This window comes from Triticum aestivum, chromosome 7D, assembly GCF_018294505.1.
Source record: "Triticum aestivum cultivar Chinese Spring chromosome 7D, IWGSC CS RefSeq v2.1, whole genome shotgun sequence".
Taxonomy (NCBI): Eukaryota; Viridiplantae; Streptophyta; class Magnoliopsida; order Poales; family Poaceae; genus Triticum; species Triticum aestivum.
The window spans coordinates 413,668,544-413,688,316 of record NC_057814.1 but is presented as its reverse complement, the minus strand read 5'-3'; the positions used below and the strand labels follow the sequence as shown (position 1 = coordinate 413,688,316).

Genomic DNA, 19,773 nt, shown 5'->3' with positions numbered 1-19,773 from the left:
GTTTCTTGTGTTTGGGCCGAGCATCCCTTGTCTTTCTGCTCCGGGCACCATGTTCACGCATGCATGCGTTTGTGTCATGTGTTGTACCCCCTGTACTCATTCTTCTTCTTCTTCTATCAATGGAATGATACGCAAGCTTTGCGTATTCGCGAAAAAAACACGAGTTTTCACCCTAGAGTAAACCTTGGTTCTTCCAGACATAAACCAAACAGTGAATGGTTGATCACCAGAGGCTTAAAAAGGTATTCAAAGAGAACATCTATATGAAGGTAATGATGCACGGCGTTGTTACTATTACTTATATTTTACCATTGTTTGCTGAATCCGTGGAGGTCAAAGCGCACACCACAACTACTTGCCTAGTCGGTGCCACTTCACTGACTCTTGATCATTATCTGAATTGGTGATGTGCATCACACAACGTATACCATCCTCATCATGGAGCATCGGAAAATAGTGTGCCCACCAGTGCTGGACTGCTCTCGTCAAAGACCAATACTCCACTCCACGCAAAGTTATCCCGAAATTAGGCCTTCAAGACGATCCATGCATGTTTCATGGAGGACATGGTGGGTAAAAGAAAAACACACACCATATCAAGGTATGTCGTGAAAGACGTGCTACCATGACCACCACAAGGAGACGTGGGCAGACACATAGATCTATAGTTGGCATCCGCCACGACAACTCACGAGGGAAGCCCTATTTTTCTCCGCTAGACAAGACAAGCGAATGCATGAATCAACCTGTTACAAAACACATACAATCACTAAATGTACCCGTCTCAACTTGACCCTATGGACTTTATGATAATATCATGACTTAGCACAATGGATATCCGGCAACGGAATATCACGCAAAGCTCTTGCTTGCTCTTGCGGGAAAGAAAATGAATATTTGAATTCTTCTATGAAGGAAAGAGCTCATGGCGAATGCATGTTCCAATGACCATGACAACATTGTTGTTTAAACTGTGAAGTTAGTAGGATGAACCAAATGGAATGGTTTTGCAACCATGCCAAAGACATATACACCCAATCTCCGAAGACACCGATGCCGAAAAAGGGACATAAATCCTAAGAGAATGCAATGAATCACCTTTCAACACACAAATCCACCACTAGCAACGGACGACCTTCTACATTTACAACCTACCAGTTAATCCAACTAAATCGTCGACAATATATAACAGAGATAGCATCAAACAAGACACCATAGGACAATGGTCTTCAGGAACATGGTAATAGTCATACATCAAAGTTATCGAAACATCCCGTGAAGGCCAAACAATGGTTTTCATCCCTAGAGTGCACCCTGGTTCTCCCCTGACATGGATGAACCAACAGTGAATGGCTTGTCAGCATAGGCTTAAAAATATATTCGAAGGCAAGATTTTTTTAAGAAGGTGATGATGCACGGTTGTTGTTGTTGCCATACCTAACGAATGAAGGTCGGATTGGGGCTTTCACCCAGCAAGTCGAAAATCCTTCATCACTTGACTCAACTAACAAAAGCTATATAGTCACTTATAGTTGTGTCACTGTTCGTCATAGCCACGACGATCGAATCGCATACCGCACCTACTTAGTCGGTGCCACTACACCGACTCTTCATCATTATCCGAACTAGTGATGTGTTGCACGCAACGTGTACTACCCTCGCCTTGGAGCACACTGAAAAGCAGGTGAGCCCGCTGGTGTGAGATTGCTCCAGTCCAAGACCGATATTCCTCTCCACACAAAGTTATCCCAAAATCGGGCTTCAAGATGTTGCTAGGTACCTCGTGAAAGACATGCCACCACAACCACCATAACAAGATGTGGTGAGGAGCCCCCCACGGTTGCGTGCTACCCGAGCAGCTACCAACGGTAGCGGCGTGGGAGGAGAGAGTGGAGGATGAGGCTAGCCGTGAAGACACACAAATCCCATAGATGTCGTGGCAGCGGCATCCCACGAGGGACCCCCTATTTTTCTCGCTTGACAAGACATGTGAATTCATGACTTACCCGTTACCAACACATATGATTACTGAACTAAACGTACCTGCCTCAACTTGAGGCTATGGTTTATACGATAATATATCATGACTCGGCACAATGAACATTTGTCAACGGAATAGCACGGAAAGCTCTTGCTTGTTCTTGATGGGAAAGAAAAAAGACCAATGGATATTTGAATTTTTCTACAAAGGAAAGAGCCCTGAATGCTAACGTTGGTGTTTATAAAAATGAAAAGTTAGTAGGATGAGACGAATGGCATAGTTTTGCAGCCATATGCCAAAGACATACACGTCAATGTCACTGAATGGGTATAAGACCAATCTGAACAGGCCATTATTCCTTGCAAAATTAATTAGAAAAACATTTTTTGGCAAATAAGAAAAACAAAATACTGGCTGCTGAATTTGCGTGAGGCGGTTCCGTTTGTTGCCCAGGTCCTCGTCAGGTCATGGCCGCTAGCGACCAAGGACCAACCAACCCAAACCGTGTCGGCGCTATCTGTTGCGTTGCGTGCCACAGTAGGTTAAACAGCAATAAAACATAATAATTTTGCAAATCGAAAATTATTATTATTATTATTATTTATTATTAATTCTGCAAATACTAAAAAATAATACTTATAATATTAATTCTGAACTAAAAATGCCAGTCAGATCCATTTTTTTCCTACACATCTCATCTCGCGTTCTGCCGCCGAACGGGAAGAAGAAGTCCAGAGACAACACGAGTCGTGCAGGTAGCGTGGGGTCCAGCGCGAGGTGGAGGACAAGTATTTCTTTCGTGCGCTGCGGCCGTTCCCTCCTCTCCTCTTCTCCCCCTCTACTTTTCTCTTCTTCCCTTTCCCGTGTCGTCGCCTTCCCTTGCTCGTTCGCCCGCCGTTCGCGACTCTTCTTCCACGCGCACGCGCGCAGGCCACCAGGCCAACTGTTGCTCGTCAATCCATCCGTCGGCCCGCGAGACCGCCCGACTCCGACGAACTGAACGTCGCCGCGGAGCTCCGCCGCGCGCGCGGTAAGGCGGAGATCCACTTCCCTCCCATCTCCCCTTCTCTTGCGATTTCCTGGTGTTTTTTTGTTGTTGCTGTTGCTGTTGTTGTCGTATTCGTTGCTCATGGTGGCCGGATGAACTTGGAAGAACATACCACATACGTACGTGCGTACGTATACGTAGCAGTAGGTAGGTCGTGGGTATGGGTACAGGAGGAGGAGGAAGGAACGGGTTTCAAACTTTGAATTGGGGATTGGGATGTTTCTGTCGCGGCGCCTGACCCGGGGCCGTTGCTGACCTGGACCCACGCGCTTGGATATTTCCTTCTTCAATATCTTCCTTTTTTTGGGGGTGTGGGGTTTGTTGTTCCATTAGCGCCATCATAGGGGCGACAGGCTGGCCTTTGGATTGATCGCCGCAATTGCTTCGATTTCAACTACCTGTAGTACTACTACCCATCTCCTTCCTCTTCATCCGGTGGTAAGATTCAGCTTCAGTTTCCCCACCCCCTCCGGTGTCGACGCTACTCCCGCGTCGCACCCGCGCGATTCGATTGACATTTCGCGCGATCTGAATCAGGCGCCGCTCGGTTTTGGCGTCTCCGCTGTCCGATTCCGGCCTCCTCGTGAGCACCGATCGACGGATGCGTTTCGTTTTTCATTTCCCTGAGGATTGCTTTTAATTTCTGTTTCCCTGTCGGTTGGTGGGTTTTGAATTGACCGAGTAGTAGTAATTTCTTCTCTTTAATTAATTAATGGTGTGATTGCTTGCTTGCTGAACTGGTCAGGTCGAGGCCATACACAACCAGCGCCCAAGAGATCTGAGGCCGCCGCCTGCGTCAGGAGGAGGAGGAGCCAGGGCATGTGACGGCCCCCCCTCGTCGGTGGCCATGTGCCCGGACATGAATCCGCGAAGGTACTACTATTTCACTCCCAGGACTCGCCAATGCCATTGTTCTGAATAGCATCCCATTCCTAGTATGCACATGTTCAGATGCTCAGCTGGGGCTCTGTCTGAACACTCCCAACTGTGTAACCTCAGATACACTTGCTTAGCCCTGTTTTAGATCATGGAAGAGAATTCTCACCCCGCCTGAATATGCACGTGGCCCAACCTTGCTTAGCCTTTAATTCACCACAGTCTTTTGTTCAACAACAAGCCCCTTTAATTTTCCTGTTTCTCGTTTTGCACGCCTGAATTCTTGGTCCATTCGTCGACACTAACCTGACATCTGTGTTTGGGGTCATGCTCAAGGAAGATATCTTTGTTCATTTCTCCAGCCAGCTAAGCTCGTAGATATTTAGTTTTGATAACCTAGTTTGGTAGAGTAATGCCCTTGAGGCAAGGGAACTATCTCGCCAGGTATTTTATGTGTCTGCGTCTGCGCGCTTTTTAACTTCCGTTCTGAATCAGTCATCTTCTTTTGGTAATGACAGGGAGGTTGTATCAGAGGTTTTAGATGGTAATATTACCCCTCACCGCCTGCATCATGCTGATCATCTGGGACAGAATGGGACCAGGAATCCTTCCAAGTCTAGTAGCAATAATCTGTCCACAGACGACAATTTCTTCTCTGACACTTCATTGCACAAACATGAAGATGTGAGCAGTGATCCATCTGCCTCCTCTGTTGATGACCGCTCGGTTAGGTCTGGTGATGATTCTGATGGGGCTGAAAGTACCAATGGTAAAATCAACAATACAGACCTCCCAGGTTTTGAAAATGATAGCATCTGGATACCGCCTGAAGCAGCAGATAAGGGAGATGAGACTGATAGTGTTGCCGGAAACATTGCTTATGATGACGACGATGATGATTATGGTGATGGAATAAAGTGGGGCCAGTCAAGTTTCCAAGCCACTGGCGAGGAACATGAGGACAGCCCCAATCCTAGGGACGAACGAGAAAATGCAATGCTGGGAGCTATGAATGGGCAGCTCAAGATACTTGTCAGTCGGTTTCTGGCCTCTGCTGGTATCCCCTTCGGAAAAGGAGAGAGTACTGAGAGTTGGCTTGATATTGTGACCTCCCTGTCATGGGAAGCTGCACTTCTTATTAAACCTGATGCAAAAATCGGAAATGAAATGGACCCTGGATCTTACATCAAGGTCAAATGTGTAGCATCTGGTACTCGTTGGCAAAGGTGAAACATTTGTCAGCTAATTTTTTTATTTAAAGATTATCTAATTTCTATATGTGTGCTAGATTATAAACCTTCACCTTTAAACTTCGATTGCAGTGAGGTGATAAAGGGGTTAGTCTTCAAAAAGAACACTGCTCATAAGCACATGCCGACCAATTGTCACAATCCTAGGTTGCTTCTACTGAAAGGAGTACTTGGCCATTCTGATGTTGGTTTATCGTCATTTAATTCAATGGATCAGGTTGGATATTTCATATATATGCCTGTCGACAGTAAATTCAGTTCGCCTTTTTTTGGTAGAAGATTATGACCTTCTATTTTATGCCTTCAACAATTAGGAAAAAGGCCAACTGGAGAGGACTATAAGTAAAGTGATGGAAATATGCAGTCCCAATGTTATAATGGTTGAGAAAACAGTTTCACGAGACATACAGGAGCTTCTACTAAAAGAAGGTTGTACACTGATTCTTGATATGAAGCTCAGCCGGTTGCAAAGAATTGCACGCTGCACAGGTTCTCCCATAATATCATTTCCAGAAGTTTTGGATCAACCGAAGCTGAAGCAGTGTGACTACTTCCATACTGAAAAATTCATTGAAGAGCATAACATTGCTAGTGAAGGTGGGAAGAGACTATCTAAAACATTAATGTTCTTGGAAGGTTTTCCCAGGCCACTGGGTTGCACGGTATGTGTACTTAGCTATTATTTCCTGTATGGTGCGTTTATTCAATTTTTTCAGTTTCATTCTTCTTTATCCCCTAAGATTTATGTTACGTTATTTCTTTTGTCCAAAAGCAAAATGAATAAATTATGCTAGTTTTCCTTATGTCTATTCTTCCTGAAAGCTTCCTGATCAAGACATCCTTTTGTATGAACGTGGAACCGGAAAGCAAACGTTATTCTAGCTTACGATCGATGTGTCTATTATGTTGACTAGTTATTAACTCTTAATAGTTGGCATGTATACTATGTAGTAACATGATCTCTATATCTTTTCAGTTATGAGGGAGAGAATAGCAGTGCCGGTATTTGTAGTATCTTAAAACACGAGAAATGAGCTGCTCCTTGCTTATATTTCGGTAGGGCATGCCAAACGTAGCGATAAAATGTTTGGTTATGTGCTTTTGGTATTGTATTGCTTGCTACTCCCTCCGTTCCAAAGTAGTTGACTTGAATTTGTTTAAATACGGATGTATCTATACTTGTTTAGTGTCTAGATACAATCGTGTCTAGATAAATATGGGTCAAGTAATTTGGAACGGAGGGAGTACTTTCTAGTACCTTTTGTTTTTTTTAATAGGGCTGCAAATTTTTGTTACATAGCTTTTTTGTTCCTGTTGCGTTTTCGGTTTGTACTTCGCGTCATCTTGACTCACTCCCCAATAGAAAACAAATGTGTGTTTGACAAAAAAAAACATAGCAGATAAAACTTGGTGTACACTTGTAATGCTCTACAATACCAATACCAGTTTTGTTTGTGGTTATCTCCATAGCAGTGTCATGTGTTTTTATCAATTATGAAGAGTAAATGTCAATCGATTGCATTCCATGCATACTAATCACAATCCACTGAATATATAGTAAGTGACAGTCCGATTAGTGTTTCATACACCGCTGAATGATCTGAGCGACAAAGAGTTGTTTTCATCCAGATATTGCTACGGGGAGCAAACACCGAAGAATTGAAGAAAGTCAAGCAAGTCATGCACTACACGGTCTTTGCAGCATACCACTTGATCCTTGAAACGTCTTTCTTTGAAGATCAGCGGGTGTTCTTAAATGATAAAAATACTTCACAAGATACTATGATGGGCCCACCAGCAATTGATTATGATACTTCTGTTCTGGGTGGTGCTATCCCTCCTTCACATGATGATTCTCCAGCACTTCGATTATACCACGCCACTTGTAATATCTATGCTGATGGGAAGAAAGCTCTCAGTTATACAGACGTAGATGATCCAATTTTAGTCACAGACAGCTCTTTGGATGAACTGAGAGAAGGTGCTAATATCCCGTATAGCTCAACACCGCTCCTTCATACCGGAAGGTTACCATCACCGGTTTCAGGACCATTACGAGAATTTACTGGCAAGTTATTGCAAGAGACAGCTGATAATCAAATAGAAGGCAGAGTTGAATCCAGGAACGAAATCGTTAGTAATGGATTTCATGTTGGGTCAAAGGTGGAAGAGTCTGCGGTTTCCAGTGAAAATTTGGATGACCCAGAAGATATCTTGAAACAAGAAAGGACTCAAGATGTAACAGAAGCAAGTTCTCGTATGTGTGACAAACATGAGGAATCACCCATCGTGGCAGAAGATGGGGAACATCAAAGCACCACTATCATTAGTAAAGAGAACATTTCTAACAAAGATCAAGCTGATGATGCACTTGATTCTCATAGTATACTGGTTTTGACGTCTAGCCAATGCATCAAAAAGCAGGTCATATCTGATGACCAGAGCAGCCTGTCCCGTATAAACTACTATGGGAACTCTGATGACCAGAGCCGCCTGTCCCGTATAAACTACTACGGGAACTCTGATGTGTCCTTAGGACGATACTTGCAAGACATTTTGCAGAATAAGGTACCAGTTTGTAACTTATAATTTTGTCCAGTATGTTCTTATTTACATTGAATATCATATTTTTGTGTTAGTAATTGTAACTAATTTGGCTCAGATGATACTTGGCTCATAATGTTTATTTGTAGCAGAAACCAAGTTGTTCCTCTTGTGAGGCTCACATATACTCTTATACTCATCAAAATGGAAATTTGACTGTTCGAACGAAGCATCTAGTGTCTCAACATAGTTTACCAGGCGAATCAGAAGGAAAAATCTGGATGTGGACCAGATGCCTGAGGTGTGAACATGAACTCGGGGTATCTAAATCGACCCCAAGAGTGCTAATATCATCTGAAGCGCGAAATCTCTCTTTTGGGAAATTTCTGGAACTCAGTTTTTCAAGCCACTCTGCAGCGAGAAGGTTATCCATATGTGGTCATTTGGTGAACAGGGATTGCCTGCGCTTTTTTGGGTATGCTAGATGTATTTTTCACGTCAAATATGTAATTTAAGTAGAGACATTCCTTGGCTGCCATTAGCATAGCAATGCATCAGAACTGCATGTAACTATCTCTTGCCTATTTTGTTAATGGCAATTTCTGTTTTTACTGACTTCAGATTGGGCTCCACTGTTGCAATGTTCCGTTACTCATCGGTTCAAATTTACACTACCTGCAAACCACAACCCACCCTCCACTTCGAAAACCCCAGCAGACAGAACTGGTTTGAAGAAGAAAGGAGACATGTATGTCTTATCCTCAACCATTACCATTTGGTAGTTGTGTTTGTTGCATGCATAGTACTGATGTTTTATGTTGCATCTTTTAAGGTTTTTGCTAGAGGTACGGCGCTTTTCTGCGAGGTAGCAAGTTTGCTTCAACACTTGAAGAATCAATATCATGGCATGACTACAGCCAACTTTTGCACATTTCTACCTGTAACGGACTTTTCTGAACTCGAAGATTTGTTAATGAAAGACAAGGCCGATTTTGAGGTAAGCGTCCATGTCTTCATTCCTGTTAGCCTACGAATTTGTTATGTAAACAAATTTGTTCTGTTTAATTATAATGGCTTTCATTCTATTGCCATGCAGGATTCACTAGCAAAGACTACCAATCAAAATGGGAGACCATCCTCATCTGTACATGAACTTCTTAATATAAATTGGTCTTATCAGGATATACTACTTGAACTTTATGCATGGGACCGTCGGCTCCATGAACTTATTAAGTGTTTATCTGCTGGACAAGGAAATGTTTCTAATGGCAAGGATCCTATAAACACCGTTGATAAGATCAATGAGGCCAGCTATGAGATTGACAAGCAAATTAGCGAATTGACGTGTGGTAGAACGATGAAAGCTGGTGAGGCAGCTGGTACCACTGAGTGCAAAAGTAACAAAATTTGCGTTGAACATTATGGATCAAGTGAGAATGCAGAACCCATGCTCGATGATAGTCAGGGAGTTGGGAACTCTGAACTTTCTTGTAATGGAGGTAGTAAAGATGAAGGATCTCTCATTGGCACTAGTCAAGTAGAGGTTGACAGCATGACACAAATCCAAAAAATGCCGCCTTCTGACGTTTCAAGGGATATAAAGCAACAGGGCAATGGGATGCTGGTGCATCCAGTTTCCATGGAGCAGGAGCAGCATTCAAGCACTCTCCGGAAGTTCAGAAGTTCTGATTGGGATGAGAGGGAAAGATGGATTTGGAGTTCATTTCATGAGTCTCAACTGGCTTACAGGAAGAACATTCAAATAGGAAGTTTGGACAAATTTGAACTTGTTAACCGTTATTCTCCATCTCATCTATCTCCCCTGTTTGAAAAACATGAAGAGGTAGACTCTCCTCATTTCACAGTTGGCCCGGGTGGTAATATTCTGTGTGTATTGGAGCATGAGGTTTCTAGCATAATAGCTCGTGCTCTTGCCATATCTGAGGAGCGTCGGCAGGATACCACAGTCGTGAATGAGGCGGAGGATGCCAGGAGGGAGCATACTAAAACAATGGAGAAATCTTATAGCTTTCTATCTGAAAGTTCTATTGGCTCATCACCATGGTCATCTATAGATTCTGAAGCAAGCATTTCATCTTCTATTTCATCATATTCATCTGGCGACCTTTCTGGTTATGATACATCACCTTTATTGTCCTTGGTGCATCCAGAAATCCCTGTGAATGGAAAAGTATCTCTCAAAGGCAAATATTCAGTTACTAGTATATATGCTAATCAATTCTACATCCTTCGAAGAAAGTGCTGCCCATCTGAGCTTGCATATATTACTTCATTAAGCCGATGTAAGAAGTGGGATGCTCAAGGTGGAAAGAGTAAAGCTTTATTTGCGAAGACATTGGATGACAGGTTCATTATAAAGCAAATCAAGAAGACAGAATTTGAATCCTTCATAAAATTTGCCCCTGATTACTTCAAGCATGTTTACCATTCCTTAGACACTGGAAGCCAGACTTGCCTTGCCAAAATATTAGGAATCTATCAGGTAGTTTACTTCGACAACTAGAGTTCCGTTTCAATTTATTTTCTTCCATTTATTACTATTTTTTCTGAAACTTTGCTGTTTCAGGTTAAGCAAATAAGGCATGGCAAAGAGATAAAGATGGATCTGATGGTGATGGAAAATCTTATGTTTGGGCACAACGTTTCACGGATTTATGATCTTAAAGGTGCTATGTTTTCACGACACATCACCAACTCAAATGACCCTGACACTGTTTACTTGGATCAGAACTTTGTGGAGGACATGAATGTATCTCCAATCTATATTGGTGGAAGAACAAAACATCTCTTGCAGCGCGCAATCTGGAATGACACATCTTTTCTCACTGTATGTATAATGCACATCTTCCAATTTAAAGTAATCATCATATTTTTCATATTAATATGTCTTAACAAAATTATTGTACTTGCAGGCGGTTAACGTTATGGACTATTCTCTGCTCGTCGGAGTGGACAAACAAAAGAATGAACTTGTGTTTGGCATTATTGATTATTTGAGGCAATATACTTGGGACAAGCAACTGGAGACATGGGCGAAGTCTTCTTTGGTACCAAAGAATGTTTTACCAACTGTAATTTCTCCCAAGGATTACAAGAAAAGGTTTAGAAAGTTCATGGGCAAGTACTTTCTCGCAGTTCCAGATACTTGGAGTCCTGATAATTCTTCTGGGCCATACAAATCCTTTGGTCATAGCAATAACAAGTTGGCAGAAGCCCACAATGGCGATAACCTGCTTCAGTATCCAATTGAGGCTGATGCAAGAATCTAGTTCTGTTCAGCTGAGGCATGTGCCTAATTCTGTCCGGACTCCTCTGACAGTTCTTTGAAGCCTATCCGTTTGTGGTTGTTGTTGTTGTTATTGGCTAAGTTTCGCTTTGTAAAATGGTGTGCATATGAAGGTCTCACTATTGATCTTTCCAGAAGTTTGCAATTTTTAGGCAGATTGCTGGGGCAAGTGAAGTCCACAGTACATGTACCTATACAAATGAAAATTGTGAATTTCACAATTATTATAGTGAAATTTACAAAATTGATATGATTATTTTTGGACCTATGACACTGAAGCATTTTCTTCTTGCTAAATTAGTTCTTAGCGTCCGACGCAGCTCACTGTCTGAGGACTTTCAGCCTCTTTTAAAATTTCACAAGTTTGATTAGTATTTTTCCTTCATTACTCCACTATAATTGCTAACATGGAAAGCAAAGGAGCAAGTTAAGTGCCTCCTGATCTCACTGCACATCCTGAAGTGCAAATTTGGTTGTTAAATGGACATTGTCTATTTGCAGATTATTGCCAATCACTTTTTATTGCTGCACAACTTTGCAGATCTACTGGGTTGATGCATATTGCTATCTATCATTCATTAGAAGGGGTGAGATCATCGCTCACTTGTTTGTTCTGTATAGTCTGTTTCTGGAATTTTGTGGTAATTTCTATTTATGCCCAAGTCTCTTTTATGATAGCAAAGAGACAGTGCAATTTGTCTTTCGTTTGTTTTCAGGAAGTAGCTCACAGGAGAAGAAGCCAGTTGTCATTTGTTCTGGATCATGAGTAGCTGCCTAGTGATGTACCTAATTTTGGTTGTTGTTTTATGTGCTAAACTTTTCTTCTATATTTGTGAAAAGAAAATCTTTAATGTTATAAAGCAGTTTACTGCTCCTAAAATTAACCTGTTAGTTCACCCCTTTTAGACATTACAAACTGCGCTGATCAGGGCTGTACTAATGTAATGCTACATTTTGTTTTCCAGAATCGAATTATGTTATTTTAATAGATCAAGTAGGGAGAATTATCATGTTGGAGTTTAATTATACTGTTATTTTCCTTGCTCAGATAACTGAACAACTGATCGCAAGAGCTTTGCATGTGATGGCTGAAATTTAACAGCTAGTGTCTGCTGTTCATAGGTCTGAATACTGAACGTTGGCATGAGGAGATTCCTGTAATGAACATGCGAGACTCCGATGAGTTAGTTCATATTAACCTTCCTGATTTACTTCTTTTGCGTAACTCTGCCTACTAGCACACATACTGTAATCTGGCCTGCGGCTATTTTTTAAATGATTTGTTTTGCGGGGATTGCAGCGATTCATTGGTGTTTCATGTGCATTCTTATCTTTCGTTGCATCAAGTCTGCTTACTAATACACATATCATATACAGCATTTGGAGTGGTGGTTTATGTAGTCTGATTGGTAATGGCCAAGAATTGCCATGCTCTTTTAGAGTAATATATTTTCAATTATTTTGTACCGGTTGTTTGATTCTTAATTAGATATAAATTCTATGCATCCTTGGTTGCGCAGCTGACTTTGCAGCCATGCTGAAGTTTGAATGTACTCGCCCCTGGCAATTTTTTAAGCTCACCTTTCTTGAAAGTTTTGAAGTTGTTTGTGCTTTTCTACATAATTCTTGGTTATTTAGATGTTTTCATTGCTGTTAAAATAGTCCATACTCTGATGGTCCATATATTCTTGCGAAACTTATGGCCCATGTCTGACAGTTAAGCAATCGTGTATTGTCAGAGTGTGCCTAAGAGTCAGCTTAGACATTTTCTTTTCATGACAAAAGATTGCATTGGGTTATGACTTCTGGAGTCAATGCATGGGCAAAGCTTAAAAATAAGCCTCAGTTCCTTTTCCAGCAGAGGTTACTTGTTGCAGAATCTATGAGCTGTATCGATTTAAGTAGACCATAGCACATTTCTCCAGAAGTTAGTGCGCCACTTGAAACTGGCTGCAATTTCCCTTCAGCTGTAATCTGCAGTAAGCCAAAATTTTCACTCAGTTAACTTAAACAAGAATATACGAAGCTATTGACACTTGCCGCCCTTAAGAATATAGTAGCAAAAGGCAAATTGTTTGTCATTCCATCATCACTCAAGGAAGTTATAGTCCACACGACTTTGGCTGGCATGTGCCCCTTTTCTACTTTTTCCTTTTGCAGGAGGGCATGCATACACTAGCAGTAAGAGTATGACCAGAGGAGGACTTTTAGAACATTTTAGAGTGGCTCATCATGATTGCATGTATGCAAGTCCTGCCATCAGGGAGCATAGGAGGTTGCAAAACGATTGTATGGACAAGGTCCTAATGTGTGTAATGATGTTCATCCTAGCATCACTGATTCGTAGTTTCACTGATTTTTCCGATCTCACCATATTTTCAAATCTGAACTTAGGAGTGTAATAAGGACCAAGTTTGGTATCATACATGTTTCGATTTGTTATATCTGGTACCATGCTTCAGTTCTGTGTTCTGCGATACTGTTTGTGTTCAGAACAATGTCTGCAATTGCTACTCTTAGCCTCTGTGAAGTTCCCATTAGCTGTTGATTTTCTGTAACCAGTACCTATTCATCATAGGTGTGAGTGTGATTGCTCTGCTCTGCAAACTCTGCTTTCAACTCCTTTCTGGAGTCATGAAACTCTTCCAGTAGCTGGAAAGCTAAATAGGAAGGTTGCATTAGATTTTTCTCAGTTCATTTTTATTAGACACTTGCTTTCTTTAGAGAACGTAAACACATACATTTGTTTAGCAGTTGATGGTGAATTGATAAAATTTTGAAGATAGATATAACTGTGACATGCCACTGATGTTTTCTTGGTTCTTTGCCGCAGATCCTACTTTAGCGAAAAGTGACTGGTGCCGCCATTTCGGTAAAAGTGATTCGATTTGGTTGATTCATGGTCAGCTTTTCCCCAAAGTATGGAGCATGGTTTACGCTGCTGCTTATCATCATTTCTCTACTGTATATAACCCTGCAAAGCAGCTTAAATCCATCAATTTTGCATTGCAGCTGCAGCTCCTTTTCCTCAAACCGATGCCTCTTAAGTTTGGGGTGATCATCATGTTCGGATTCCAGAAGGTCACCCCATCATTGTGCAACCAAAACGATGACCGCTGTCGGAGATCATATTGAGAATCATGCCTTGTTCATCTTCTCCATCGTGAGTAAAATAATCAATCTTTGCACTGCCAATTGCCGCGGCAGCTAGTGGAGTGATCAATGATAAGGAAGGTGATTAGCCTAGCGCCAAAGAACAAAAAGAAGTTGCAAAAGATGACAAGCACAAGGGCTCATTCTAACACACCCTATAGAACTCTCTTTTTGTCTCTGCCCAACAAGCTGCCCACATCTCCACAGAACTTTTCCAATTCGAGAAAAGGGCAAAGAGCTGCTTTCCTTTTCCGATGCAGATTCTTCCTTTCACCATCAACTATTATATCACCAATTCATCCTCTAAGATCGATCCCCTAAAAATTACTGGACATATATTCTGATTCTGATTCTGACAAATAGATAGGCCTAAGCACCAACTGCCTGCCACTACCACCTGCTGCCCCGCTCTGCTTAGGAAGAATACAAGCATGATGATATTCCAGTGCAGGACATATGTATAGACACACTAGCTGCTATGATAGCTAGACTAGAGAGAGCAGCTAGATTAGATTACCCAACCACAAGAGAGAAGAACACCCACATTTTTTTGGTTCTAATTTGTTAGCCTTGTTGTACTATCTACCATGCCCTGTTTGTTTCAGGCTTTCAGCTAGCTGCTGCAGAAGTACAGATTGTGAGCTTGGATCAGCGATGGCTGCACAGGTCCGACAGCATCTTCCTGCCTTCCACAATCTCATCGAAGAAGTCGTCCAGCTCGCCGACGACACCCTCGGCTCCTGACCTCAGCATCCTGACCCATCCTTTGATGATCTCCACCCTCTCGGTGATCTCGCCAGGGTCGCCGTACCCCATGGCGACGATCCTGTCGAACTCTGTCTTGAGGCTCTCAATGCCGGCCCTGGCCTGCCGGAACTCGTACATCATGATGCCGGAGCCGGAGTGCTCGCCGGCGACCGCCTCCATCTCCTCGGCGACACGCTGGCGCAGGCGGCCCATGGAGGAGACGTAACCGGCGCCCGAGGTGCGGAATGGGTGCGCGCAGCAGGCGAGGTCCGGGAGGCAGGAGACGGTCCCTGAGACGAGGAGCATGAGGAGGAAGGAGCTGGCGTTGCGCAGCGCGTAGAGCACGCCCCGGAAGCCGTTGAAGGCGTTGAGCTTGAACTCCACGGGCGACCGGTCGTCGAGCAGCAGCGACGCCGGGTCGATCCTGGTCTCGGCGAGCGCCCGGTTCTCCTGCTCCAGCCCCACGGCCTGCCGCCGTGGCGCGTTGATCGCACGCATCACCTGCACGCATTTGTGTGATCAATGGAGGCCAAAGCTATGGGCGTGAGCAACTGAGCATGCACGCATAGGGAGGCAGGAGAGGAGAGGAGCGTACCTGGCGGGCGGTGTGGGGGTTGGGGTTGCAGAGCCAGTCGTCCAGCGCGGCGTCGATGCGTGCCGCGGAGGCGCAGTAGGTGTCGAGGGCGGAGGCGCCGGCCTTGACGACCTGGCAGGCCTCCCAGAGGCGGGAGGTCTCGTCCATGTACTCGTCGAGCCAGCTCTCCCCTGGCGGCAGGTGGAGGCGCTGCACGAGGTGGACGAGCTGGGAGTGCAGCGACCGGAGCAGCGCCGCGGCCTGCTGCAGGAAGGGCGCCGACATGAAGGCGGCGTCTGGCGACGAGGCCAGTGTGGCGTGGAGCGCGTCGAGGCCGTGGGCGATGGACGAGTAGAAGCCGTTCATGACTGGTTCTGCCGCCGACTCAAGTTTGTGCGTGTGTTTGCTGGAACGGTGAGAGCAGAGTGTGGTGGTGCATGGGGGATTGAGGCTGAGCTGGAGCAGAGGATCAGCCTATATATAGAGGATGGAAGGGAGAGGAGAGGAGGCGAGTGTGTTGGTGTATGAGGAAGCAATGATGGGGTGTCCGGCGGTCAGGGGGAAGGATGATTGGGGACTGGGCAGAGGGCCATCGCCATTGCCAAGACTGCTCTGCTCGCTCGCTTCTCTCTTGATGACCACCACTCTGCCATCCCTTGGCCTCGCCATGAGAGAGGAGTACTAGTAGTAGCTAGCATGCATGGGAAAACGTACTCAGTCAGCTAGCCTATCAGCTACCCAGCCAAGCCAGTTTTCCCATGAATCTCACTCCACTCCGCTCCGTCCCTGTCTTGAGTTGTACGTACTCCTTCCAGGCTCAAGGGGGACCATTGCCATTTGCCCCAGGCGATTAATTACTTGCTGGTGCTAATCAAGGAAAAAAAATGCGCCAGCAGCAGTACTCAGCACTTGGAGCTGGCAGCTGGCATTGCTGCCTTTTTTCCATATTCTGCAGCAGCCAAGCCATTGAATCCGGGTGGGGGGCCTGTGTGCCGGCCTCGGATGGGCGCACCATCAAGCAGCAGGGAAGCAAAGAGAAACACACGCTGCCCCTCCCCTGTCTGCCCCTCAACGGAGCCCCTCTTCGTTTTTCTGGAAACCCACGTTATGTGCGTTAGGTGCCCACATTACACTTTCATATCACTACGTACAGAGTGCATCGCTCGCCATTGCACCCAGCCACAAAATTAATGCGACATATACCATATGGCAGTTGCAGCCAAATGCATTACTACTACTGTAGTACTATGTATTTTCGTTCTTTTCTTTTCTTTTGTCTGTGTAGTGTAACCGGGTGGGTAGGAGTTGAACGGCGGGAGCTGCTGCTTCTTCTAGACGTAGTACGCCTGGCATGCACCGCACCAATGTGTGTCACGCAGAGAAGCAGCAGAGGGGGAGGAGGAGGAGGACAAAGTTTCAAAGGCGGGCATGGAATCCGAGAGATTTGTCGAAAAGCCTTGCTAGTAGGACGTGCTGTGCTGTACTTGCCCGTGGATCAATGGTTGCTGGCTCGGCTCGCTGGAATGGGATGCCAATGGAATGGAATGATGGGTTTCCTTGTACCCGTACAAATCTCCCTCTGTCCTCGCTACAAGAACCCCATTTCCATGGCGTGGCCGCCTTTTGAGGCGTCTCCCTCTCACCCGGGCCTCCAACCCGGCCAGCAATCATGCCCAATATATGCCCGTGCCCGGCCTCCCCTCCTCTCCCCTCCCCGTTTCTCTAGGGCACATGTTGGGTCGTACGTGCCAGCATATACTCCCTCTATCTACTCCTTGGAAAGTTGGCGTTTGTTGGACAACCACCATCTACAGCTTTGACCCAACACGACAACAAATTCTAGTAACAACAGTATCAGAAATACTTTTCAAGAAAAAAAATCTATGAATGCATATCAACTTCAAACATCAAATTCAAAATTTACAAATCTATAAATAATAGCGCGACTCCTCTGGTGACCTGAGGGCCGCAAGAAACCCTAGCCGCTACCGCCAAGGCCCTAACCCGCGGTCAGCCCCAGCCTCATTCCTTGCGGGGGTTGAGGGTGGGGTCCTCTCCCCTCACACCCCCTCAAGCGGTGGAGCCTGGACCCATCGGAGCAATGACCCTAGTATTGATTGTGGTGCCCCTAGGACATTGTATAAAAATTGTAATATCACCAAAATACTTTTCAAATACAAATCTTGCATATGTTCCTCAAGTATCCAATAAACATTCTAAATATAAAAATAATCAAAACACGTGAACATGTCTAAAATGTATGCTTTTCGAGAAGCAATTATACAACTTTGGATCCAGGTCACGGACCTCACGGTTGGCGATTTGCCACCACCCTCCTCTCTTACAAGGTTAAGATTACGATTGTTTTGTACTCTCTCCGTTCCTAAATATAAGTCTTTTTTAGAGATTTCAATAAGGACTACATATGGATTTATATGGACATATTTTAGAGTGTAGATCCACTCATGTTGCTTTGTATATATGTAGTCCACATTGGAATCTCTACAAAGACTTATATTTAGAAACAGAGGGAATAGTTTAGTAAAGTTAAGACTTAGGTTCACCTTCATTACTCTAACGTATGTGAGGATATATTGTATCAGGTGCGCAGACAAGCCTAAGGCTACCAGGGCCACAGCATGGGTCGTGAGGATATATTGCTTCGTTTATGTAGCGATTTTACCACTATTTAGCACTGTAGCTAGTGTTTAGCCCAAGGTTTTCCCGGGGCTTGGCACAATCCTGGCTACGGCACTGCATTGCATGTTGTACAACTAAATTCAACGGTGGGTCGGCCGAATGGGGGTCACAATGTGGTGATAGGGTTTGTTAATGTCAATGCATGGTGAGCCATCAGAAATAGTGGACAAGTTCACTGGCCACGGATTCAACAGAGATGTGCTTGTGTTGGGAAGGAGAGGGAAACTGTAGACGGTTGTGACCACGCGTCGAGCATCGGCCATATGGTGGGTGTTTAATCCAGCGGCCCATATATAGCTAGGAGGTTTATGTAATTATAATATTTCTTGATGTGCCTATGAGTACCTTAGCTTCTTGACCAAACTTTCGGCCCCTAATAATGCTCGTAGTATTTTGGTCCAGTTCCATTCAAACCTTAACTTTATTGGTACGTGCGGTGGACGTGGTGAAATGTGTAGAAAATGGAGGGGAGGGGACGCTCGTGGGGTTTTGGGAGAAGGCGAGGAGGATGTGGATTTGGTTGGGGAAATCAAAGGGGATGTATGTTGTTTGCCCTAACCAAGACCAAAAGGTATTGTTGTTAACTAGGATCCATGTACGAGACGATCCATAAGCTTTGCCGTACGTTGAACGCTCCATGGGCTGCCTAGTGTATAGGAATTAGGACATGCATGCATGATACTAGTTGGCATGTTATTATTTTATATGCTTGATGGGTGTCCGTGGTTGACCGGTAGGCTCCACGCCACTCATGGCTGACCCGTGAATATTCTTCTTGTCCTCTCTGTTATGCTCACCTGCTCTCTCCAGTAATGAGTAATCATGGCGCACCAGCCAGCCCTACGTGTATAATCACCATCATGTTCTTCAGTTCATCACCTGAGTGCAACACAAATTAAGCATAACAACAACAAAGAAATCATAGTGTATGTAGAAGGAGGGACGTGCAGTGAATCATGCCACTTGATTAATTCTGGGACCCTATGCTACAAACAAATGAACCGAACGCTTTTCCTTTTTCATTTTCATTGGTAGGATGCATGCATTTATGTTACTCTACATACGGCGATTTGTCTTCTTACATACTTGTTGGCAACCTTACCGGCTGGACGTAACTTCTCCACAATGTAAGGATGGAGTCGTCAGTGATGGCACGTATGCATGTCTCGTCCAAATTAGCATCCATGTGGGCTGGTGGCAACATGAGAAGCAACGCTATTAATTTCGCGCGTATGCATGTCCAGTCCAAATTATAGCATGCATGTACGTACGTGGCGACGAACACAATTTTTCTCTTATTTTTTGGTAGATAGATGGATTCAATTCAAACATAGCTAGCAGTACTAGCTAGTACTACATCAGTAGTACATCTCATGATCAAAGTTGCTGAGGAGTACATTTTGTAGCTGGCTAGGTTATACTACTAGCTAGGGGCGCTGTGGCTGCACGTACCAGCAGTGTAGCGTCTACTTGACCAAAACTTTGGAAAGAAAAAAAAATGCATGCATGCATGCTCGGACAGCAGCAGTCTACGTACAGTAGACAGCAAAGATGTTCTTCTGCAGCTGCAGCAGCCATGCATAAGGCTGACAG

General features: G+C 44.3%; 2 protein-coding genes across 5 annotated transcripts; one reads left to right on the top strand and one right to left on the bottom strand.

Annotated features, from left to right (window-relative positions):
• The first annotated feature begins 2,758 nt into the window (after positions 1-2,758).
• On the top strand, positions 2,759-11,262 carry LOC123168319 (1-phosphatidylinositol-3-phosphate 5-kinase FAB1A). Of its 4 annotated transcripts, none has more exons than XM_044586189.1 (12): positions 2,759-3,011; positions 3,775-3,902; positions 4,424-5,131; positions 5,228-5,372; positions 5,470-5,817; positions 6,785-7,723; positions 7,852-8,174; positions 8,321-8,447; positions 8,532-8,696; positions 8,796-10,202; positions 10,287-10,547; positions 10,633-11,262. In XM_044586189.1, the coding sequence occupies exons 2-12, from the start codon at positions 3,877-3,879 to the stop codon at positions 10,987-10,989; spliced, it is 4,806 nt and encodes a 1,601-aa protein (XP_044442124.1). In that variant the 5' UTR covers positions 2,759-3,011; positions 3,775-3,876; the 3' UTR covers positions 10,990-11,262. The 4 variants fall into 4 exon arrangements, with proteins under 4 accessions (XP_044442124.1, XP_044442121.1, XP_044442122.1 ...); XM_044586186.1 differs by having other exon boundaries at positions 7,849-8,174; XM_044586187.1 differs by lacking the exon at positions 2,759-3,011 and adding an exon at positions 3,328-3,467 and having other exon boundaries at positions 7,849-8,174.
• Positions 11,263-14,477: 3,215 nt separating this feature from the next.
• LOC123166241 (uncharacterized) lies at positions 14,478-16,207 on the bottom strand. Its single transcript, XM_044584013.1, has 2 exons — positions 15,502-16,207; positions 14,478-15,407 (listed from the first exon to the last, which is right to left on the bottom strand). The coding sequence occupies exons 1-2, from the start codon at positions 15,844-15,846 to the stop codon at positions 14,808-14,810; spliced, it is 945 nt and encodes a 314-aa protein (XP_044439948.1). The 5' UTR covers positions 15,847-16,207; the 3' UTR covers positions 14,478-14,807.
• Between the last annotated feature and the right edge of the window lie 3,566 nt (positions 16,208-19,773).